The sequence below is a fragment of the Salvia hispanica genome, chromosome 4 (assembly GCF_023119035.1).
Source record: "Salvia hispanica cultivar TCC Black 2014 chromosome 4, UniMelb_Shisp_WGS_1.0, whole genome shotgun sequence".
Classification (NCBI taxonomy): domain Eukaryota; kingdom Viridiplantae; phylum Streptophyta; class Magnoliopsida; order Lamiales; family Lamiaceae; genus Salvia; species Salvia hispanica.
In genome coordinates this window covers 24,317,556-24,341,056 of record NC_062968.1, presented here as the reverse complement: position 1 = coordinate 24,341,056, position 23,501 = coordinate 24,317,556, and the positions used below count along the sequence as shown (strand labels likewise).

Genomic DNA, 23,501 nt, shown 5'->3' with positions numbered 1-23,501 from the left:
TTGATATAAAACAACGTTTTTGAAGACCATCATATAATAGTTTTCACACACACAAAGTCGAAGAAATTAGAAAAAAATAATTCGACATGCCCTAGTTAAATGAAAAAAAAAAGAAGAGAATAATCCCAAAAGCACAAGCAAAAATAATGTTTCGGTGAACAAAACTGCACGTCCCCCTGATATTTGAACTTTGCTGAAACCACCCTAACACATCAAGAGACAACTGCGCACATTATCTTCACATCCTGTCTTCTCTTCTTCGTGGTGCACAGGTGATGATTTCGTCAACCCTTAGGATCATCTCAGCAGCTTCGGTTGCTGAAAGCAAAACAGCATGCTTCACTTTGAATGCCTCACATATCCCTCTCTCAGCCATATCTCCGACCTGTGAAAAACAAGTGAACCATGACGATTGAGAAAAGCACACAATCATGTTCATTTTTGAGATTACAACAAAGTTTTATAGCATGTTGTGAAGGGGTTTTAACTTATCGGAATCGTGAGATAAGCCAATGATAACATGAGACTTACAGATCCAGAGATGACGTCAATCCCAGCATTGGTCCCTTCCTTGTGGTGCTCTGCTCGGAGTTGAGCAACTAACTCAGCACTGTCCAAGCCAGCGTTGTCAGCAATGATAGTTGGAATGGCCACAAGCGCCCTTGAAAAAGCTTCAATGGCATGAGACCTCTTTCCCGGAGTTCGCCTAGCAAGTTCATCAACTGCTTTTGCCATTACCATCTCAGGCCATCCACCTCCAAGCAACACCCTGCTGTCAATTACCGTCTGTGATAGAACGCACAAGGCATCATGCAGAGATCTTTCAGCTTCATCCAACATATGAGGGCTGCCAGAAGTACAAACGACAAATATATTAAATTTGAGATGAGATGTAAAACCATAATTGATATGACAAGGAATGCTTCAAAGCAGAATGTAACACTCGTCGAATGACAGTACCTTGCACCTCTCAATACAATTGTACATGCCTGGCCCATTTCAACACCAGAAAAGTGAATCAACCGGTCCTCGCCAATCATAATTTCTTCAATGAGCTTGCATTGCCCAAGCTTAACTGACTCTGGATTATCGAAAGTTGATGCAATATCACCACCAGTAACAAGTGCCAACCGCTCAATACCATCAAAATCAGCATGCTCTATTGCAAGTACTCCAGCATCAGCAAATAATTCCTCTGGAAAATTGTAGATCAGCTGGCGATTAACGAAGCAGTTTATCCCATGATTTATAATCTTTTGCACCTTCTCCCTCATCTTTTCCTTTTCAGCCCCTTCAATCTCAGCGACCTTAGCCATCGAATCAACTCGTACACGTGCCCCATAAATTTTCACTTTATCTGTATCCATTGCCGTATTTGCCACCAAAATCTTTGCATTCTCAATACGTTTTGGTTGGCCAACACCAATTTTTTTGTCCAAAATAAATCTGTGGAGAAGTAAGAAACATTAAATTGGAATTTAAACAGCTTCTGAACCCAATCTAAAATCAGATCACAGCTGAAAGCTGAATTATCACAAAGCAAGAAAAAACATGTAAATTCTGAGAAGAAGCAATAGTCCGTTAAAAAGAAAGAGAATGAAAAGAAATTTGGAATACGACTTACCCTTCATCCAAAAAGGAATCTTTTAGCGACCCTCCAGGCTTCTTTATGATTTGAATGGATTCCAAATTCGTACTACCCTGTAATAAAGAAACGACTAATTTTTATTAGCCATATATTAACAATTATAAAGGCTGACAATTAATATATATATATAGGCATAAGAACCCAATACCCTTACAAAAAACATCTATAGACACATCTTTACAATCAACTAAGTAAAACATGATCATACCTTCAGCCTCATAACTGCATCAACAGCCAGTTTGGCAAAATGTTCTTTGTCCTGAGAGAGAATTTTGGAACTCAAAGTAGTCATTGCAATCTTCATTAAGTCGGACTTAAATTTGTCTGAAAAATATACGATGTAATGAGAACAATTATAAGGGTTCAATATCACAACACAAAAATAGCAATGCTCAACTAAAGCTAAAAGAATATAATCACCTGCATCCGATTTATTATCTACAACCTTCTCGATCAAAGCATTTAATGCACATTCAGCAGCCATACGGTACCCTGTTATAAACAGAGAAATAAAGGAATTATCAACTTTAATGAGAAGGATTATAGACAAACCATTCCAGCCTCTAATTAAAAAAACTTACTATTACCTCGAAGTATTCAGCGTGGATATATTACATAATTATAACCAAATCATACATTCAGTTTGTTTCATTTCTAAATTCTAACTCACCAGATATAGCGAAAGGAATAGAATTATATATTCTATAGTATGATTGAGTTAGTATAAAAGCATGTGACAAACCTGAAATAATGGTCATTGGATGAATTTTGGAATTGACAAGCTTCTCTGCTTCCCTCAAGAGCTCCCCAGCTAAAACAACAACTGAAGTTGTACCATCACCAACTTCATCATCTTGTACTTTTGAGATATCTGGCAATGTATTTAAGGCTTTGCCAATGATCAAATATTTTTCTCTAGGCCTCTCATTCAAAAGAATGTTGACCTCTGGTTTACTCCAATATTATAAAAATTTACCTGAAGCATATTTTATTTAGCTGACAGACTCAACGTCCTGATCATGGGATCTTAATAATTAATTCATTATTATGAGCATAAAGTGAGAATTTGGAGTTCGGTAATGGTTGAATACTTGGCTGCAAGCAACACAAAATTTTACCAACACCACCACCATTGTATATAAAAATAATGTGCCCAAGAACACAAGCAAAATGAATCCTATACTAACCAAAGCCAAATTGAACTTAACTAATGTAAAATGCAATAGTAAAATAACATCAAGGATACCAACAAGGACTTTAGCCGCAGGGTTGTCAATGTGTAGGGACTTTAAGATGGTGGCCCCATCATTTGTCACCGTGACACCATGGCCTCTGCCAGTGGATTGCAAAATTTTGTCCTACAACAGAGAAGAACTTTTCACTACGATTACAATAACTACAAGAGGTATTCCATACTAAGAACAAGCTCTTATACCATTCCCTTAGGTCCCAAGGTTGTCTTAACCAAGTCAGCTATAGCCATGGCTCCAATAAAAGAGGCCTGTTACAAAAAGACAGAACTTAGATGTTAGATACTCTTTAAACATAGAGCCGACAAACTCATTCAGAATCACCCTCTTCACTCAATATGGTACACTATGAGCAGGACTCAATCAGCACATATTGCTTGTTGAAATGTGATTGGCAACACATCACGAACAAAATAACACTTACCATTCGGGCACGCTCTCCCTTCTCCTCTGTGGCCTCATCTTTGAAAAGATTTTCTACCTATTCAATCACATCCAGAAGCATTGTTAGAGAGTCTGGAGGTTATAGATAACAAAAATAATCTAACAATGCAAGAGCAGTCAGAATACATCATACCGCCATCTCAGCAAGCGTCGAGAATGAATATGGTAGGAGCACTCAAACACAGCAACCAATTTTCTGGAAGAAAAAGAATAAATCTTTAATCACGAGCGCACAAATTATAACATTAATAAAGACCAACAAAACCTTTAAAACTTGTGGTTTTCGCTCGAACAATTCCACAGAAAATAGATCTTAAACCCTAGTAATCAGTAGCGATTTTCAACATACATGTGCCCTACAAATAATTTCACCATGTGCACCCCAGCTAAATAATAGAGTAACCAGAGATCCACATCTACAAAACATTCCTTGAAATGTAATCTCTCTCGTTCAGCATCAGTACTAACAAAACCACACCTTAAACCCTAGAACAGTCTGAATACTATCCTCAGACTAAAACAGTGAAAACAACAAATGTTTTGCTAGATTTTGATGGAGAATTGAAATTAGCAGTTTGAGAAACCCTAGGAGAAGAAATCGCACCTTGTAGTTGAGCGAAGAGAGCTGGAGACTGGAGTGTAGAAGAGGCTGCGGGAGAAAGGGGGTTTCTAAATATTTCTCACTTTAAGTAGAGAGGCTTCGGGTTTTTTAATTATTTTATTAATGACTTGTTTATTTTTCTCTCAAATAAATAAGTACGTACAGATTAGTATACCAACTTGTTTCGGTTATTGATCAATTTTATTTTTATTATTTTGGTTTATACCCCTAATAAAACTCTAATTTCACTTTACTTTTACATAGATTTCACAATCAATTAACACATTGTAATTACATTTTACTATTAAAAAAAAAGTGAGATTCACATTTATTAATTTTTTTGAATTCATGTTTCTTAAAATTAGTGTCAGTAAAAAGCAATTTTTTAGTAGTGAAAGCATGAGCAACTCACATGGCCGAGTAGGAAAATTACAATTTTTTTTACAATGGATATTTAGTTAATAGAATATACTTATAGTGATAAGTTACGTGCAAAATTACAGTTTTTTCTAAATTTTGGTTTGTCTTGGAGTACCTTTTAAAATTTGAATATTTTAATGAAATTTCAAAAATTTACAATTATCTGCGATTTTTTCTCTCCAAGCTATGCAATGTTGATGTGGAGCACGCATGTAAACATTAGTGGTAAAGAGTAATGCTTATATGAATTAATAGTATGAAAATATATAGACAATTAAACAGCATTTTAAGCCTAATAAATTAATAAACACCTTTCGTTTTTACCAATTTAGTAAAATGAGATAGTAATTGAAAATTTTCCGTTTTATTTTTATAATTAATAAATTTATATGATAAAAGATTATATCTATAGTATTTTCGAAAATTATCTTTTTCAGTATATAATAAATATACTTCAGATGGTTTTTTGGAACCAACTAATAGGTTTTTTTCATATGAATGATGCTTGCTTAAATTTGTCTTTTTGTCTATACAACGCTGACGAACTCTATTTCGCAATTTTTCTGGTATTAATTTAGACCATTTGATCTGAGATAAATGGTACTGAAAATGCTCTTTTAACCAGTTTTTCCATTGATCTGTTTCATAGCCCGGAAATTTCTTATTTGCTAATTTCGAATGAACCATTCCTTGTCTTTCAAAAGAATCCTTTATTTTAGACTTAAGAAAAGGGTGTATTCTTTGATATTGAACAATAGATCTTACCGAGTTACTAATTTAGATTTGTGATAATTTGTAAAATTATCACTAATTTGGATTTGTGATAATTTGTAAAATTACCGAGTTACATGTGTTTGTGACATGTAGGATAAGTGATAAAAAATAACCAGATAAATATAAAATACTAGTATTAAATTCATCACATAGTAACCGTACAACTTCATTGAATACAAAAATAATTGTACTATATAACATATGAAACAGAGATACAACATCCATGCTCAAATACAAAGAATAAGGTAATCAAACCCTGATATATATAGATAACAACATTGCTCCTAAAACCTCATGGTGCTGAGCTAGCACCTCCAGAACCCAACAATTCAAAAACCTTCTATTTCTAACACATACACCAACTCATGGCATGCCATATATAGCAAATCAAAGCGGCCTCGTGCGCCTTCCGCTCGCCCTCCCACAGAGAAGCGCGTTCCTTGGGATGGGGTATTCGTCTCTCAATGACGTGGACAGCGTGTATACCCTCAGATACAGCTGCTGCCCCAGGTACTGTCGGGCCCAGAACTCCGACCTCAAGTTCCACATTCCCACGTTGTCCAACGCCAGATATATCGTGGTCCATGACTTGGGATACACCTGTCCGCACAATACTGATAAGGGTTTTTGTACAACGATTCACATAAAATACAAAAAATTCGACAACATTTTTTTTATAAAAAAATATGCTCCATTTTTTAGTTTGTAGTACTCGTTTCTCACCTGGACCGTGCAACGGGAGACTGCATCACGTAGATTGTATTCGTTACGACTATCGGAACGCCATTGCCCTCCGTCCATTCTGATATTCGTACAAATCAACTCAGTAAGAAAACGGGAAAGACACAAATCACACACACGCACACACACACTTACCCGACTACGAAGAAGGAATAGCCACTGAGGTGATAGCTCTGCGCGATATCTTCATCGTTTTCGAACACGATCTCGATGTAGCTTCTGTAGTCAGCACCTATCACTCCCGTGTCGAGGTACACTCCTCCATAGCTAGGAGCATCCGACACACTCCCAACGCGAAAAACCCCATCTATCTTGAAGTAATCCGCGACTTTCAAAGGGGTGTCGGCCGGTTTATACGACACACTGTTGATAGCATACCTCTGCTTATTGTCCACCTGACCAGCCGAGCTAGCCAGCCTTATGGTTCGTGTCGTGTTGATCATACCGTAGTGGTAAGAGCCCTGTGGGTTCGGTCTTGGCCCGCTCGCTGTAAGATTAGTCCTGATGGAACGAGCTTGGTTGAGGGACCAGTCGATCTCAACGGTTGGTCCCCCGGGAAGGGGGCCCGAGGGCGGGCTGTTCGAGTATGAGTAACGGAGGAAGCCAGTGGTGAGGAGGACCGGGGTGGTGAACCGGCTAGACACAGCAATGTAGTAGCTCTGTGACGGCTGATCAGCCGTGACGAGCACGGACATGCACTGGCCGACGTGGATGTCGAGAGAGGAGTAGCTGATCTGCAGAGTGTGAGTTCCTTCCACCTCAACCACCTTCATCTTGTGGCCTTGAATCCGGAAGTTGAGAGAGTTCTGCAATCCCACGTTGCATATCCGGAAGCGGTATGTTTTGCCTTGTTCGACGTTGAAAGATGTCGCATTTGGGCCGCGGCCGTTGATGAGGATCGCGTCCGGAAAAGGCAACTTGTTGCCGCCGTCGAGGATTCCCCTCAAGACCTAAGCAATTTGCCATGAAGTTTAGTCAAATTCTGATTCGTTTCTTAATTTTAAAAAACAGTTGGAAAAACCACTAAACACAGAGTTTGAAATTTGAACTAATGGGCCCAAAGACAAAAGCTGGACCAGAAAAGCATCCAGCTGTGGATGGCTCAATGGTCAAAGGTTGCTGCATTCGTAATTAAGCTTTTCAGAAAATGGGCCTACACAAAGCTACCGACACTCCAAAAAGCCCATATCCCGAGATGACATGGCACACGAGACTAGTTGAACTTTCTTTTAATAGATGAAAATGCAAACTCAATGTCTAATAATTATTAGCAATAAAAATAATCTATCATAAATATGATAAAATTACAATTTCGGTTCAAATAAATGGAGTATCATTCATTTGTAGTGGTTTAGCAAATTTAATTCATTTATACTCTTTATTTGAGTAAAATCGTATTTAAAAAGTTTTAACAGTTAAATAAAATCATTAATTTATTTATTATCAAAATTATAGTTGCATGTGGCAAGAAAGTAGTAAATGATTTCAATCTAAAATCAAATCCAAATTATTTTCTGTGATGTGACTGACAATAATAAATCAACAACCGCTATAATGGAAGTAGCTCAATTTCAAATTTCAGATTTAATACTAACAAATTTCACATCAATATTTTTGGGCCAGATTTTGAAAAAACAAGTATGTTTAGCTAAAATGTGGGGTCATTTATTGAAAGAATTTAAAAGTTTAAGTTACAAAAAAATGAATTATAGTGTGCATTATTTGACAAAAAAATTAACATGAGTGATAGAGAGTAGGAAGGGAGACTTACAGTGTGATTCGTTGCATACCAATCTCCAATCAAGACGGTGAAGTCATCGGCAGGATTATCGAAAGGGACCGGGATTCCCGGTCTGCTTAAGATTTTAATCCCGCCGAATCCACCAGCAGCCTTGTGGAATCCCAGTGATGGGAAATATGAAAAGCTCCCTATTTGATCCTTCATTTGTAGAATGTATGTGAAGTTCCCTCCCGGAGGGATCGGACATGTTGTTCCCAACACTCCATCTTCGTAAGAGTTCCTCCTATTCTGAATCCCATTCCTATCATTCAAAGTTTACAGGCTCGAGCTCAGACACGAATACTAGTAATATTAATTAAATACACTAACGATTTACTTAAAAAATATCACAAGACTTGGATCAATAATTGGAGACTATTTGGGGCAGAACTGGAAATACAAGAAATAATGGGGTTAAAATCTATTTCTGACAAACACAAGGACTAGGATAGTAATTTTAAAATTGAGTGAATAGAGAGACAGCTCCATGTGTTCGACTTTATGCCACTGTCAGAAACAGAGGCAAATCCAATTCATTAAATTATTGATGAATCAGAATCCTTGTCCTTTTTATCTCAATCTAGGTCCCTCAATTTTTCGCTTTTTTAAATAGAACCCACGTTTATTTTATTACTCCCTTAATCCAACTACACATAAAGAATAAAATAAAAAATTAAATTTATTAATTTTTGTCGTAAACTAAATTTACCCAATTATAGTATGAACATAAAAAAGAATACGATTCGTAGAAAAAAATGGAGAATATTTTATACTATTTGATAAATTTAGACAATTTATATAATTCAAAATTGATAATGGCTGGAAATAACATAAGCTTTAGAAAATGTATGTCACTACAGCCCATGTGACTTTTATCTTGTTTCCTGAATAAAAATGCATGTGGCCTCTTTTTCAAACTAGTAGTACAACATTTCTGCTAATAAACATAAAAAAGTACTATAACATTCAAAATCAAAGCCATTCCAAGGATAATAAAAGTTCAATTTTCATCTTTCCTCTTAATCCAAATATAATGCTCCAAAACTAGAAAAAGAGCCTGAGAATTGTGGCACTAAATAGAGTATAAGTTCTTATTTCAATTACTGTATAACTACAATTATTGGAATTCATTTATTGCAAATTGCATTAGTGGGTGAATACGTACTTTTTTTCTAGTTTACTGAATCGAAAATGAAATAAAATACACATGTTTTCCTATCCCTCGATTCTTGTATTTTTTGGATTTCACACTTATCTTGTTAAAATTCAGGACCCTATTTATCGTAAATGAATATCAACCATGTGCTTCTATCCACTCCACTAAAAATTCTTAAATGAATTGTATTTTCTAAAAATAATATTTTGACATAATGCTCTTATTTTTTACAGTTCATTATTACAGAATAATTTATGCTTTAACTAATACTAGTATATTCTTGTGCTATTTGGGATGCAGATTACTCAAATTATATAAGTTAAATTTTAATCAAACACCCTTCCTAAAAAATCAAATTCATTAATAAGCTTTGGATTCTAAAATTACTAAACATAATGTCTAATAAACGACGAAATAATACCCTAAACTTAAGGCGGAAGTAAATCACTAATTGGTGGCTAATCAAGGGCTATATTCTCAATATCAAGGCATAATAACTACGCACATATACTACACATAATCAATAACTCCAATTCATACTACTCCACTAAAAACGTGCCTCGTATTTCTTTTTTTCAGTTCCTATTTACCTTTTAATACTTATTTAATAAATACGTCTACATTCCATTAAAACTAGTTAATATCCGAAATAATAGGATTACATTTGGTATACAAATTAGAGAACTAAGTGAGTATTTGGTAAGGAGACTGATCTCACAATCCATTGTATAGTTGAATTGTAGAGTACATAAAAGTCGAATTCACATTTCAATAATATTTGAATAAGAGTAATACTAACTTTTTACTAACCACAAACAATTAAATCGTCACAAACCCAATAAATCCAGTAAATAAAAGCAATTTAACTTGATTAATGCATAAAAGCATTTAAATGCGCAATAATCTCAGAAAATAAAATTACCAGTGAATGAGGAAGGGCTCGTCCAAGCTGTTGAAGACATTGACGATTATGTTATCGTTGGTAACAGAGTTGATATTCGGCCCAGGAAATTGCCCATTTATCAAAATACCCTATTACCCAAACAAAAACACCAAATTAAAACGAAAGTCACCCACATTGCGTCGCGAATTGGAGAGAGAGAGAGAGGGAGAACCTGCTGGGGGAGGCCGAGCGGCCAGATGGTGCCGTAGGTGACATTCCAATTGAAGAATCGGTAGGGATCCTCCGCGGCGGCGATGGCCAGAAACGCCAAAACTACCGCTAATCTTAGCGGCATGTTTGGGAGAGTGGAATAGAAGAGAGAGGAGAATGGATTGGGGATTTTGGATTGGGATTTGGAGGTGTATTTAAGCATTTACAGTGGCTGCCGAGAAAGAGCCTCGTATCTAGCTGTGATAAATTCAATAAATTAATTTAATAATAAGACCATTATTTTATGGATAAAAAAAGAGTAAAGTTATGAGATTTGATTAAATTTTTGTCCTACCAGCTTTGAAAACTATTGGAGTTTTTAATATGTAATCAATCATGTTATTACAAAAAAATTTAAAAAAAATGGTGAAATTGCATCCGATATGGTGGCCTTGAAATTATACGTGGACGTCGATGTTGATTAGCTAATAAACAACGTCGCTTATTTGCAATGAAAACGATATAGTTTGGAGGAGTATATCAATAATGTATTAGACGAATGAATTTTTTATTTTTTTTATTTTTTGTGTCGAGAATTTTTTTGACTGATATTTCAAGTTTTAAAGGTGGTCAGTGCTTAACCAAATATTCTAATATTGAGACAATATGCATTGAAATAAAGAAATTTTTGGAATGTGTGATGATACTACTTGCTAATTTTATTACTGCGACTCTTTTCGAATAAACGCGTAGATTGACAACTCATACATCGATAATAATAATAAGATGGAAAAAAATCGCTATGAGGATATTTATTTAATGATAAATCTCCTAATAATTAATGATGGACTATGATTAGAATGTATTTAATGGTCAAAGAGTCAGATTCTGAGATTTTTTTATTTCCCGAATTATAAAACCAGTATGTTTGATTAATGGTTCATCTAAGGGTAAGTTAAAAATACTTACTAGAGTTAATTTATAGAGATTATGTTTTACTTGCAAATCAAAGTACGTATATGATTTAGGCATTAGTACTAAAATTTAAAATATGAGTACTATTAATATCATATTTAAAATTAAAACAAATGTGTCGGTGGTGTCCCATGCACCCACCCCACATGACTTGTTATCCTCATGATAAAATACTAATGTGTTAATTATTTAAATTAAATGCGATTCATAATAAACTTTATGTCTTACCTTTATATATTCCCATTCAATATTTATTTGCATAAATTTTTACTACTATAATTTTCATAGTGTGGTATTCAAACATCGATTTTATAGTAACTATCCAAAAAATAATTATTAATTCGCTGATAAATGGTAATGCAGTGAAGATTATTTGTTTTATATCTCCGAAATCAAAATTATACTACTACGATTTAAAAAACATTTGGTCAATCATGAAAATACAGGTCAAAACCGTCCCTTTCCAAATCTATCTCACTTGTAATATTCGCAATAGTTTTACTCAAATTTTCAACTCAATCTACCAATTTGGTTTCGATCTTAAACATTTTACTTAATACAAGTTGTAAAAAAATGGCACTCCATAAGATTGATACAATATTACAATTGATAAAATTCATAGTTGATAGTTTGGAATATAAATGATAAAATTATTAAAGACCGGATATATAGATACAAGTATTATTTAACTATGGATTTGCGTTCCCATAGGCCATAATACAAGTTGCAACTTGCAACTACATAGTACTATTATAAAAGTACTATAATTATTTTATTCACAATTCAATATGACATTTGAGTTGTTATTATAGTACTAATCTTCTTCTTTGCTGACCTAACAGTAGACTACTGTCTGAATAAAGAAACAAAGCAAGCTCTTTATATAATTGCAACTTAAATTATTAGATGGTAAATTAGAAAAGGAACAATGAGAATCTAAATCTGACCTTTGTCTTTTAATATAAAGTATGTGTTCATCCTTGTCGAGTGGTGTTTTAATTTTTGGAGGTATTACATATTTAAACTAATACAAAACAATCTGAAATTTTCGATTCCGAAAAGTTTTACTTTAAAATTTATAGGATTTTAGTAATTTAGTCTAATGCAACATTTTGTATTTATCCTAAAAAAGCAATTTTATTACTTATAGTATTATGTAATTTTAATATTTATCTATTACCAAAAATTTTAAGCAACATTTGTAACAATCTTTAAAACGGCACAAATTCAGGCGAAAGTAATGGCGAAGCAATTGCCATAAATAAAACGTTGGACGGCAGGCCTTGAAATTGGCTTAATTTGCTGAAGTCGAAAATGTGATTCAAAGCTCAAAATGTTGCCATGATCTTAAAATATTGCAAATATTTTAGTGTGAAAACGTGAATTTTTTTCGTATGAAATCAGTGATTGGAAATTTTTATTGACTGGTATAAATACCACTCAAATTAATTAAGATTTTTTTTTGCTCAAATTTAAGCAAATAAGTGTAGAAAAATAAAACAGAACTAGATAACTAAAGAGAAAATAGATAGTTATTTTGCTAAAAAATGAAAATATATGATTCATTTAACTTGGAACGTATTGCAAAGCGACTTCAATAGAAAAACAAGACTATTTTCTAGACTATAATAAAAAAATAAGACTGTTTTCCGTGAATGAAAACAGAGCCTGCTTTTCCACAACTCAGTATGGAACATGGGCCCTTTCATGCTGCAGTTCACATTATCATTATTGCTACCTTTCTGACAACATAACATTGAAAACAATAATGCCAAAAGTGAAAATATACCCATTAAGAAGAAAACAGTCATTCTTTTAATATTAATAAACAAAAAAGAAGAAAAGATGGTATACATGTTTTCTAGCTAACCAAAATTTCATTAGCCCAAAGAATCCTAAATAGTGTTTTTAAAAAGTACAGAAAATACAAAAATATCCAAATAAATATATTATGCTTCTGCTTCCCATTATAAACAGTACATAGAGAATTTCAAACATACCAAACTGCACCACTGAATCAGAAGTCAAGTGATCCACATTGCTTGCTCTGCAAACTCTGTGTTCCATTAGTTTCTCTCGAATCCTTGTTGCGCTCGGCATCCACGCCTCGCGTCCGACCAATACCTTGCTTAGGCAAACCTCGATTAAGTCCATCGAGTAGAACGCAAGCTTTACACCATTTCTGCATTTATAAGACATGTGTAAGAAACTTTAAACCCTCTCAATCTTCTGTCGGGTGACATGTTATGGGTTGCAAGATGATGAGCTTAACTGCAGTTATTTAGCGCCTCAAGTAGAGACTATCGAAAAGCAAATGTAGAATATGCCAAAGAAAGGGAAGTGTTGAAGGTTATATGCATCGTACTTTTTAATTTAAAGTATAACATGCCTAGTAGTATTAAAGTAAATTCAATGCAGAATAGTCGAGTAAAATGAACAAATACGACCAACTAGATACTTCCTCCGTCTCATTCAAAGCGACACACTTTCCTTTTTAGGATGTCTCACTCAAAACGACACACTTCTAAAAATGAAATCATGTCTCCTACTTTAATCTCTATCCACTTAACATAGCAAACAAAATTGTAGGAGTATTAAATTCTGTGCAAAAATGGAAATGTTTCACTTTGAAAAGGACGGAGGGAGTAGAATTTGTTTGAGATATGTGCTCTTCTAAAGATTAAACTGAAGGCAAAGCAATTTACACTCTTACCTGGCTGGAGATGTAACCACACCTTTCACAGTTTCCCTGCTCTGGCATTTTTGTATGGGTTGCTATCCTAAAATCTTCACCAGATTTTATGATGTCGAGTATAGCTCTTGGCCTAAAATGACAACCACGGAATGCAATGTTACACCAAAATAAAAAAATATTGTGCCAAAGACAACACCAATATCAGAACAGATTGTAGGACCTGATCCTCTCCAAATCTTTAATGAATTCCCGAGCAAAGCCACGATAAGCATTGGGAGAGTATATGCCTGCAATTCAAATTATAACATAATGATGATCAAAGAATGTGTAAGGGAAGACAAGTAGGCTTAAAAGAAAGTCACTAGATACCAAGAGAATTTCAATGACCAAACAAGAAACCAGTGAATATGCGAGGAAATGTGCATTGAATACTTACACTCGGTTGAGAAGTAATCCAACCGTTTGAAGTATGCATACGTAAAAGTGTGTTAAGGGGACACGACTGCTAATAAAACGGCTGCTACAAGCATACAATTAACAATGAAAAGAAAGCATAAACTTCTAATTCAAAAAGGATATATCACAATTTCCTTCTCATAGGTGTACTTAAAAGGCTTGCATCTTGGAATAGGCCCATCTTCACCCGTAATAATAGAGGTGCATCTACTCAGCCTGCCATTTTAACAAGGAGTTTCCACTGATCAAGCTGACAAAGAAAATGGAGCACAAAAGTACAAACTTATCGAAGCTTTCTTCTTACTTTCAAGATCTTAACATATACTCCCTCCGTTCCATAGTAATAGAGTCATTTCCGTTTTTAGTAAAAGTCAACACATTTTTCCACACCTACTTTACTCTCTCTTACTTTTTTCTCTCTTCATCTCTCTACCTTTTTCATTTTCCACTTTATTCTCTCTTTACTTAACTTACCAACACAATTTTTCTTAATCTCCGTGCCGAAAATAAATGCCACCATTACTATGGAACGGAGGGAGTATTACCTTGCAATGTCGCCTCTCAATATGTTTAGTAGAACTGTCTCAGCAATGTCATCTGCATTATGCCCTGTAACTATCTTGTCCACTTTTAAAAGAGAAGCACCCCGGTCGAGAGCCTTAAACAGAAGCAGCATCACCATTTTTAGATTTGGATAACTAAGTACCCAATGTGAGGATTCTAATCGTAGAAGTTGTTCAATCGAAACTAAAGTTATGTTCTTTTCAGGTTCCTAGTTTCATCATTCTTGTTACCTGGCGACGAAAAACACCACAAAAGGTACAATTGTTCTTGAGACCTATCAGCTTCACAATCTCATCCATCGTCCACCCATATAAGTCTTTATACGAGACAACTTTAAGAGGAATTCCATACTGAAAGCATATAAAACGCATCAATCGATTAGACATTACAGAATCACTGAAAATGTGAGAGGAAAACCAGTTCATCTAGCTGGACTCTCCTTAACCCTATAAGCCTATAGCTTTAATTCGAACAAACACATTGCAAAGCTAAACCCTAAACCCTAAATCCTTAAATCGGCATATAAAACGAAACAAACTTCATCGCCAGAAATGAAAGAGGATAATCCTGCAAGCAAGCAATTGGTGATACAACACACCTGAATTTCATTTCTTTTAACAGTTTCAAGTGAATCATCTCTGTATCCAGTAATTCCTTCATCAACCGAAAGCAAGAAAAGATCGAGCCCGTAATCGTGTCTACGATTCAATTCGGCCATCACATATGCAAGCACAGTTGAATCTGCCGAAACACAATCCAATTAGTACCAACCGATTGCAATCCAAATTAGGGCAAAATTAGAAGAGGAGAGCAAATTTTCTGCACCTTTTCCTCCAGAAGCTCCAATAGCGACGCGTTCGCCGCGCTTGAAGAGGTGATTGTCCACAATCACTCTGTGAATTTCGTCTTCTAGAACTGCGTAGAAACACTCTTTGCATATCTATTGCAGAGAGGAAGAACAGCATGTTTATTCAATAATGGTTTGAGAATTAAATTGAGGATTATAGCAAAAAAAGTTTACTTGTTCGAGTGTTTTAGGGCGCTTGAGGGCGGCTTGCTTGGTGTTGCAGATGGTGCAAAGCCTATCGCCTCTTGGCTTCGCCGCTGCTTCCGACGCCATATCAGCACGAGTGATGCGGCGGCTTCTTAAGCCTTCAAAATTATTTGTGCATATTTAGGGAAAATCTTACAAAATACAAAGCCATCAATTAATTAATAATCTTAGGCCATGTTTGATGGATGTGATAACTCGACTTCCATATTTCCACAAGAGCTCTATTAAGTGTATAAAAAATGCTTTTATATATGTATGCGTATATCATTGAATTTTCGATATCTTATGAACATTTGTGCAAAATAAATATCATCATAACAAATCGTATCATTATTAATATTATTTAAAAATTTAGGATTTGAATTTTATAATGTACTATAATATATTCCTAACAAATCTAACTTTTTTTTTCCATCCCAAAATAGTTGGAAACTCTTTTTTTATAATAAAATATACATGCAAATACACTCTATGAATAATATCATATCAATACATATTAGTGTTCGTAATATACTATTTTACACCAGTAACATACTTATTCGACACACTAATATGTAGTACTACTCATTAGTTTCAACTTATTCGAAATGCTAGTATACTAGGGGTAATATCTTAATCATTTTGTTGCAACGGTTTCCTTCTTCTTCTCCTTCTCATCAACTTTTTTTCTCCCGAGTGGCGGCGCCCTCAGCTGCTGCTGCCGGAGCCTTCTTGCCGCCGGGAAGCTTCCCTTTCTTCTCTTCAGCCTCTTGAGTTGGTTTGTTGTCATCACTCTTCTCTTCTATATCCTCTACCGACTGCAATCATCAATCAAATAATATTATTTTCTCATTTTTTTATTTTTTAATATTCCCTCTCTTTGAGAAAGATGAGTTTGTATTTTATTAAAAATGGTAGTAGTCTGTTCATAACCTTGATTTAGATAAATTAATATAATTTGATTGATTTAACTAATTTCAAGTGTTCTCTAGTATATCAAAAGATTCAAAACAATTTTTTTTATATGTACGCAATTAAAACTTCATTTGATTTTTTATTTTGGATAAATGTACTCCCACTCCATTAAATATTTAATTATATTTTATTACTCCTTAATTAGTAGTACTAGTATATTTTCATATAACAAATAATGAATAGACCAAAAAGAATTAGAAAAATGTACTCCTAACACAAAACGATTAATTTTTTTATTTCCAAATAGACAAAAGTATTTAAATAAAATTTAGAAATGGAGAGAAACTCACAACGGCAACATGCAGACGAGCAGGCGGAGCCTGTTCTTCATTTTGAGGAACCATTTCAAATTTAATCGACTTTATAACTTTCAAGTCATCCGACATTTTTCTGCCAAGGAAAGAGAATATCAGTGGCTGGCGGAGCCAGAAATTTCATCATGGGGGGTCCAAAATTAAACTTCAAAAAAATACATAAATTAAATTATAAGGTTCAAAATGTAAAAGTTAAATATAATCACATCATAACATTTGTCTTATATTCTTCATCTTCTGAAATCGCTGCATAATAGTTTCATTAGTAATTAACTTTAACAAACACATCTTTTTCGATGTAAGGAACTAAACGATCATTCAATAGTTGGTCTCCCATGCTATTACGTAGAGAAGCCTTTATGATCTTCATTGCTGAAAAGGCTCTTTCTACTGATGCAGTGGCAACATGTAAGATCAGTGGCAACTTAACTAATAAATAAACCATTGAAAAATATTTGATATTTTCTATACTAAGAATAGCAAAATATAAATTATACACAAAAAGGATAAAGTTCATATTAAATACACTACAACTAAAACAATAAAGAGTAACTAAAATATACAATCTGCTCAAATCTAAAAGTTGCAGTTACGAACAATAATTAATAAAAATAAAAAAAACTATTAACACATACACATCAAATAAAGAATTCCAACGACAGAACCGTCATAGCCATTGAATTACATAAGCTTATCTTCTTTCTCCCCCTTTGAATTTTATGTGTACCGATTTAGAGCTTTAAATGTGATTATTTAGGTCTCAATTTACATAATTATAGCCGCCAAACAAAGAAACAACATATGTAGAAAAATCAATTGAATTATATTTAAGTTTTAAAATATATCTAGTTCTAGATAACCAGATTTCAGATTACAGACTTATAGAATAGCAGAAGGAGAATTCAGATTACACTTATAAAACGGCAAAAGGAGAAAGCTAAGTTAAAAGGAAATGATTCATATAAATTTTGCTGAGAGGAAACAATTCATATAATTTTTGCTGAAACCTATCTTTAATAATATACTATATATTATAAATTATAATTATTGTGAAATTATTAAATACCCCTAGGTTTTTTTAAGAATTGTGGGGGACATGGGCCCCCTGACCCCACCCTCCTTCCGCCCCTGTCTGGAGATATTTTTTTTCGTTAGGGGTCTATGGTGCAACAACCCTAAAAGTTAGGAACTAATGGCATAGTTCTTTCTTTTTAAATATAATTTAACTTTTCGACTTACAATTGTCATCCCTTATTAAAATTTTCCCACCTTATTAAAATTTTCAACTAAACTTTCAATACCCTCTTTTATTCCACTCAACAGCTCCATCTAAACTTGTCATTCAATAATGTGGTAATTTTATTATGAAATTATATTTCGTACAAAACTATCACCTCATTATATTACTATCAATTGATTCACTCAATAATGTGGTAATTTTATTATGAAATTATATTTCGTACATAACTATCACCTCTTTATAATACTATCAATTGATTTAGGGTTTAGGGTGCTATTCATTCAGTAATAATTTCGTACGCAAGTATCACCTCTTTGTAATAATACTATCAATTTATTAGTCATAAAAGCATACAAGAGCCTATATAGATGGAAACTGAAAAAAGAAAAATAAAAGAAATCCACTTGTCAATAGTGGATCACAAACTAGAAAAAGAAGCATGTAGAATAACATAGAATGTGGGCAGCGTCCACTAACAAGCTGACACAAGGTGTTGCATGAAGCTCGACGAGGTCGTCGGCCTCTTATATTAGAATATTTAATTTTGTGAAAGTCCATAGACACTTTCTTCCTGATACGTATGTGCAGAATTCTTAATGAGGTGGCTTGCTCAAAAATAGGCATTTCCTTCATTTTAAGGAATTTGAATTACTTCTTTTTTGATGTGTTTTAAAAAAAAGGTTTTTGGCTTTAAAAACCATAAACTTTCTCCGAACTCCTCGATCGCCTTGTCCATGAGCTGAGTAGATGGAGGAGGCGCAGTCTGCGGGGCGCTGCCAATCCAGACGTGCCTGCTTTCGCCTTCCCTTTTGCCTGGGCTTTGGCAGCCTTGGTACCAATGGAACGTCTAAAAGTAGAAGTAGGCGTGCCGAAACTCCCTTCTGGCTCAGCGTTCAGATCCACAGGAGATGGGCCGATGTTCGTGTAACCGCCAGTGGCGGTGATCTTCGTTCGCTTCGCAGCCGAGGATCCAGCCGGTATCCCTCCGTTGAACTTCGCCTTGTCCTTCAAGATCAGCCAAACATTGTACAGCTTGAACTGCCCGAACTGCCGTTGGTACTCGGACAACGACTTGTTGAGGACATCCTCCATGCTCTCACCACTAGCCCTTCCGTCCATGTTCCTGTTGTAGATATAGCAGAAGTTGTTGACGTGGAGCTTGATCCAATCCCAACACTTGCGCAGCTGAATCTTGGTTCGCTTGAACGCCTACCTCGGTTTCACCTCGTTGTAGCGTTCCCCATTGCGATCCCACATCCTGGCCGAAGTCTGGTTGTTGGAGGATATCGAATCCTCCGATACATCGACCCAACACTGAGCCACCTTCAGGTACTCATCAAACTCGTAGTCAGTACGCCCTGTTGCGTACTCCTCGTTCGGCTCGTCGGGTGGGAGTGGGACTGGGACAGATGGCGCCTTTTCTTTCCGCGTCATCTTCTTCTTCCCTTTCTTCCGTGGCGCCGCGCAGGGGCAGGAGGTTGCCCACAACTAGGGCTGGGAAAAAATACCGAAATACCAAAATACCGGCCTTATCGTACTGAAAAATACCGAAAATACCGAATTTTCGGTATACCATGACTTTCGGTACGATATGATACCTTACCGAAAGATTCCAGTAAGGAAACGGTATGAATTTTCAAATACCGCGGTATACCGCTACATACCGAAATTCGATATATACCATAAATTAAGGTATATACCACAAAAATTTAAACACAATTATATATAAAATATATTTTATATATTTTAAAATTATAAAATCTATTATGAAATATAAATATAGTTATGAATAAATTATTTTTAAATTATTTTTAAATTATTTTTAAAATTATAAAATATAAGTAATATTCTAAACTTAGAATTATCCAGATCTCATTACGGTTTAGCAATTTTATTGAGCACCTAAACTTAGAAAGAAATGAATTTTGCGGACAAAATTCTTAAAAGGGGAAAGAATTGTGACATCCCTAGCCCGAAACCTGCATCATTTTTCACAATTGCAGATTTTTATTATCATTTTAGGACTAATTGTTATATCATATCTGAACAGTTAAACTAATAGTATATAGTATATGACATATAATGCCACGGATTGCCAAAGAATATATATAGGACAACTTTTGACTAATAAGACCTATGAGTATATACAAAATCATCTATTTCTTTGGTTTATGAATGTATTTGTGCATTTAAAACATATATTGTATGAGGGTGTCTTTTTAGAAAATGTATAAATAGAGATAATGCATGGAAATATAAAAACTACTCTATACTTTGATAAATGTGAAAGAAAAATAAAAGAAAATTCTTAGTAGTGACGTGTAGTTGAAACGTGTCTCGTATTTGATTCATTTGAGGATTAGTGTATTTTAAAGAAGGTTTGGATATAAAATCATTTCCTCCATTAAGTCTGGCTATAGTGTTGGATAAAAGAAAAAAAAAATTAAATTAATAAAACCAAAGGGGTGAACTCCTTTGTAAGAAAAATAGTCCGGTATTATTTTTGTTGAAGGACCAAGGGCTATAGATCGAGAAACGGGAACAAGTGATCTACCATATTATCTATCTTAATCTATAAATCACACTTTTAATTTTATATATTTTATGTGCTTTTTTGTTAGGTGTTTAAATAAAGTGAATAATTGAATTATATGATTTGATTATGTGTTTGATTGTGTAATATGACGAAGATATGTGATATGTGCAATTGATATGTTTATCTATAGTATTGAAATTATCGGATGAAATATGATAGAGATATGTAATTGATGCAATTGATATGTTTACACATGGTTTTAGAATTATTTGAATCATTGGATTAAAGAGGATCTGTGACAGTCATGCCCTGGGTCTGATATCAATGGCAATGGACCTACGGGTCATATACAATGGCAATGGACCTACGGGTCATATATATACAATGGCAATGGACCTTCGGGTCATATATATGTATACAATGACAATGAGACCTACGGGTCATATATACAATGGCAATGGACCTGTTGGTTTTAGGGAGTTACAAGAGATAATCAGGCGTAATACAACCCAAGAAGGAATACATAAAAGAACTGAAACGAAAAATACAAATGGAAATCGAAACTACAAACTGTAGAACAGGAAATAGCCGAGTCGAGGAGGCCTCTTTCCGCAAGACGAGATACGCCCCGGTAGTGCTCTTCGGATTGGCGTTTCGTCCCCAAAGATAAAACGGCTGCGTCTCTCGGTGAAGCAGCACCGCTATCAGCAGAGCTCCGGCGAACCGGATGGAGGACGGGCAGAGCTTCGACAGAAGAACAATGCAGAGAGAGAGAGCTTATGATGCAGAATGCTTTCTAGTGTTTGATGTGTGTAGAATGCATGAAATGGCTAGCCTATTTATGGGCTCGGTCCACTGCAGGGGGTCAACGGTCATAATGGCCGTCATTAATGCTAGACCGTAACGGTCGTCAGTTACGAGCTGTTACACGCTCTGAGCTAGAGAGGCTGAGTCTAGAAGCTTCTAGACCCACTAGACTTGGGCCAATCCCGCAACTAGGCCCAAGCACCAAGCCCACGACCAGGCCCAAAGAACAGCCCAAAGACCACCCAAAGACCAATTGCCAAGATCCAAGGACACGGACACGAGCACGAGCACAGGCGCGGGCTCGGGCTCGAGGCATGCAACTCACGGCGGGGCGGGCGGCGCGCGCGTGTGCGCGCGTGTGGGCTCTTACAGCCCATCTTAGTCCACTATAATTATTACATGTAATAATCCTTCTTATTAAATACTAGTTTAATAAGGTTGTAACTTCCAATGTGGGATAATTAACTCTCTTAATTATTCCCTAAGCTTCTCTCATAGCTCATTAAGTTTGCAATTTTGCACAACTTTAATCCATTCTTTCTCACTCACCCAGAATCGGATTTGAGAAAATAAATATACCACGGTCATCTACTCCGAACGTAGATCGACACTATATTATTTAATTTCACAAAATTAAATATCTCGTTGAAATTATAATTGGTCAAAGTTCATTGACCGGACATAGATTCCAACAGGACCTTCGGGTCATATATATATATATATGTGTGTGTGTGTGTGTGTGTGTACAATGACAATGAGACCTTCGGGTCAGATACAATGGAATCCCGGGCAGATGTCAGGCTTGATTTGTCACAGAATAATAAACTGAATAGTGTGGCATATACATATGTACATGAAATTGTTTCTAATATTTGTTGGTTAGTGTTATATATATTGGTTAAAGAATATATTGAAATCTGGGATGTGGAATTAAAGGTAAGGTTTATATACACTGAGTTGTGACTCATATAAACCACTAATATTTTTCAGGAATAAGATATTAGTGAACCTTTTGGGTCAACGTGAGTCATAGGAACTCTATATGTTATCAGGGTCGGCGGCTGATGCATTTTGGCAACCTTCTCCTCCTCATCTTTTTTGCATATAGATAAATGTACAATATATAGAATGGTGAGAGGGTCCCACTACAGTTTAAAATATTTTGAAATATGTACCTGATTTAATATGTGGATTTTATGTAGTTGACACATGGATTATTTATTTTAAAATTTTGAATTTATTTATAGTAAGTGCATACGTGATAAGGGTTGAGGTGTGACAGATCGGGCATGAGATCGGACATCCATTGTGGATGCTCTAAAAGTATTAAAGGATGGGAGTTTTCTTCTACACCATATCCATCATCAGAATATTTCCAATATTGCGAATATGAATAACAAGAATTTTAAATAAAAAATATGTAAATGTTACGTATAATTTATTCACAATATGAATAAATAAGTAATTTATTTATTGTAAATATAATTGTAAACCTCATTTAACGGTAACTACGGTGCCAAGCCTACCGCCTCTAGGCTTCGCCGCCGTCTCGGCCGCTGCTTCCGAGGCCATATCAGCACAAGTGATGCGGCGGCAAGCCTTCAATATTATTTATGCATACTTTTCAACTTTAATTATTTTTAAGGGAAAATCTTACAAAGGCATCGATTAATTAATAATCTTAGTTTATTGAGGGAAAAAAAAGAAATCTTTAACTAACGAAAATGTTAACAATCAAGTGACCAAAACTTTAATCAATGACATACATATTACCACAAGGAGCCATGTTAAGTGTATAATATAGAATATCATTGAATTTGCGATATCTTATGAACACGTACTTGTGCAAAATAAATATCATTATTAATATTATTTAAAAATTTAGGATTTGAATTTTATAATGTATAATATATTCCTAACAAATCTTACTTTTTTTTCTCCATCCCAAAACAGTTGGAAACTTTTTTTATAATAAAAAAAATATATATAAATAATATCA

The 23,501-nt window shown here is 34.8% G+C and overlaps 4 protein-coding genes across 5 annotated transcripts; all 4 read right to left on the bottom strand.

Annotated features, from left to right (window-relative positions):
- Positions 1–4,056, bottom strand: LOC125222608 (T-complex protein 1 subunit beta). The gene is made up of 12 exons (XM_048125317.1): positions 3,947–4,056; positions 3,476–3,538; positions 3,323–3,379; positions 3,084–3,149; positions 2,895–3,006; positions 2,391–2,519; positions 2,069–2,140; positions 1,857–1,972; positions 1,625–1,701; positions 961–1,446; positions 532–847; positions 1–385 (listed from the first exon to the last, which is right to left on the bottom strand). The coding sequence occupies exons 2-12, from the start codon at positions 3,479–3,481 to the stop codon at positions 239–241; spliced, it is 1,584 nt and encodes a 527-aa protein (XP_047981274.1). The 5' UTR covers positions 3,482–3,538; positions 3,947–4,056; the 3' UTR covers positions 1–238.
- A 1,250-nt stretch (positions 4,057–5,306) lies between these two features.
- On the bottom strand, positions 5,307–10,125 carry LOC125222891 (L-ascorbate oxidase homolog). The gene is made up of 6 exons (XM_048125759.1): positions 9,930–10,125; positions 9,737–9,846; positions 7,650–7,920; positions 6,014–6,828; positions 5,861–5,939; positions 5,307–5,737 (listed from the first exon to the last, which is right to left on the bottom strand). The coding sequence occupies exons 1-6, from the start codon at positions 10,050–10,052 to the stop codon at positions 5,525–5,527; spliced, it is 1,611 nt and encodes a 536-aa protein (XP_047981716.1). The 5' UTR covers positions 10,053–10,125; the 3' UTR covers positions 5,307–5,524.
- A 2,549-nt stretch (positions 10,126–12,674) lies between these two features.
- Positions 12,675–15,777, bottom strand: LOC125217834 (cytoplasmic tRNA 2-thiolation protein 1). 2 transcript variants are annotated; one of them, XM_048119383.1, is made up of 10 exons: positions 15,619–15,776; positions 15,423–15,537; positions 15,196–15,338; positions 14,828–14,947; positions 14,579–14,691; positions 14,157–14,249; positions 14,014–14,054; positions 13,798–13,864; positions 13,596–13,707; positions 12,675–13,064 (listed from the first exon to the last, which is right to left on the bottom strand). In XM_048119383.1, exons 1-10 carry the CDS (start codon positions 15,715–15,717, stop codon positions 12,900–12,902), a joined length of 1,068 nt encoding a protein of 355 aa, XP_047975340.1. In that variant the 5' UTR covers positions 15,718–15,776; the 3' UTR covers positions 12,675–12,899. The 2 variants fall into 2 exon arrangements, with proteins under 2 accessions (XP_047975340.1, XP_047975341.1); XM_048119384.1 differs by having other exon boundaries at positions 12,922–13,064; positions 13,592–13,707; positions 15,619–15,777.
- A 3,072-nt stretch (positions 15,778–18,849) lies between these two features.
- LOC125220737 lies at positions 18,850–19,593 on the bottom strand. The gene is made up of 2 exons (XM_048122884.1): positions 19,373–19,593; positions 18,850–19,282 (listed from the first exon to the last, which is right to left on the bottom strand). Exons 1-2 carry the CDS (start codon positions 19,591–19,593, stop codon positions 18,850–18,852), a joined length of 654 nt encoding a protein of 217 aa, XP_047978841.1.
- Between the last annotated feature and the right edge of the window lie 3,908 nt (positions 19,594–23,501).

Bases quoted from the DNA above. Each gene is read 5' to 3' on its own strand.
- LOC125222608 (XM_048125317.1), bottom strand. The intron at 3,150-3,322 runs GTAAGTGTTATT...TTTTTGTAACAG, and splicing joins AGGGAGAGCGTGCCCGAATG to GCCTCTTTTATTGGAGCCAT. The intron at 1,702-1,856 runs GTATGATCATGT...TCTTTATTACAG, and splicing joins ATGCAGTTATGAGGCTGAAG to GGTAGTACGAATTTGGAATC.
- LOC125222891 (XM_048125759.1), bottom strand. From the start codon at position 10,052: ATGCCGCTAAGATTAGCGGTAGTTTTGGCGTTTCTGGCCATCGCCGCC. The intron at 7,921-9,736 runs GTAATTTTATTT...TTTGAATGATAG, and splicing joins GAGCCCTTCCTCATTCACTG to GAATGGGATTCAGAATAGGA. The intron at 5,940-6,013 runs GTAAGTGTGTGT...TACGAATATCAG, and splicing joins TATTCCTTCTTCGTAGTCGG to AATGGACGGAGGGCAATGGC.
- LOC125217834 (XM_048119383.1), bottom strand. From the start codon at position 15,717: ATGGCGTCGGAAGCAGCGGCGAAGCCAAGAGGCGATAGGCTTTGCACC. The intron at 15,538-15,618 runs GTAAACTTTTTT...TCTCTGCAATAG, and splicing joins GCCCTAAAACACTCGAACAA to ATATGCAAAGAGTGTTTCTA. The intron at 13,865-14,013 runs GTAAGTATTCAA...TTTGAATTGCAG, and splicing joins GGATTACTTCTCAACCGAGT to GCATATACTCTCCCAATGCT.
- LOC125220737 (XM_048122884.1), bottom strand. From the start codon at position 19,593: ATGACGCGGAAAGAAAAGGCGCCATCTGTCCCAGTCCCACTCCCACCC. The intron at 19,283-19,372 runs GTAGGCGTTCAA...TATCTACAACAG, and splicing joins TACAACGAGGTGAAACCGAG to GAACATGGACGGAAGGGCTA.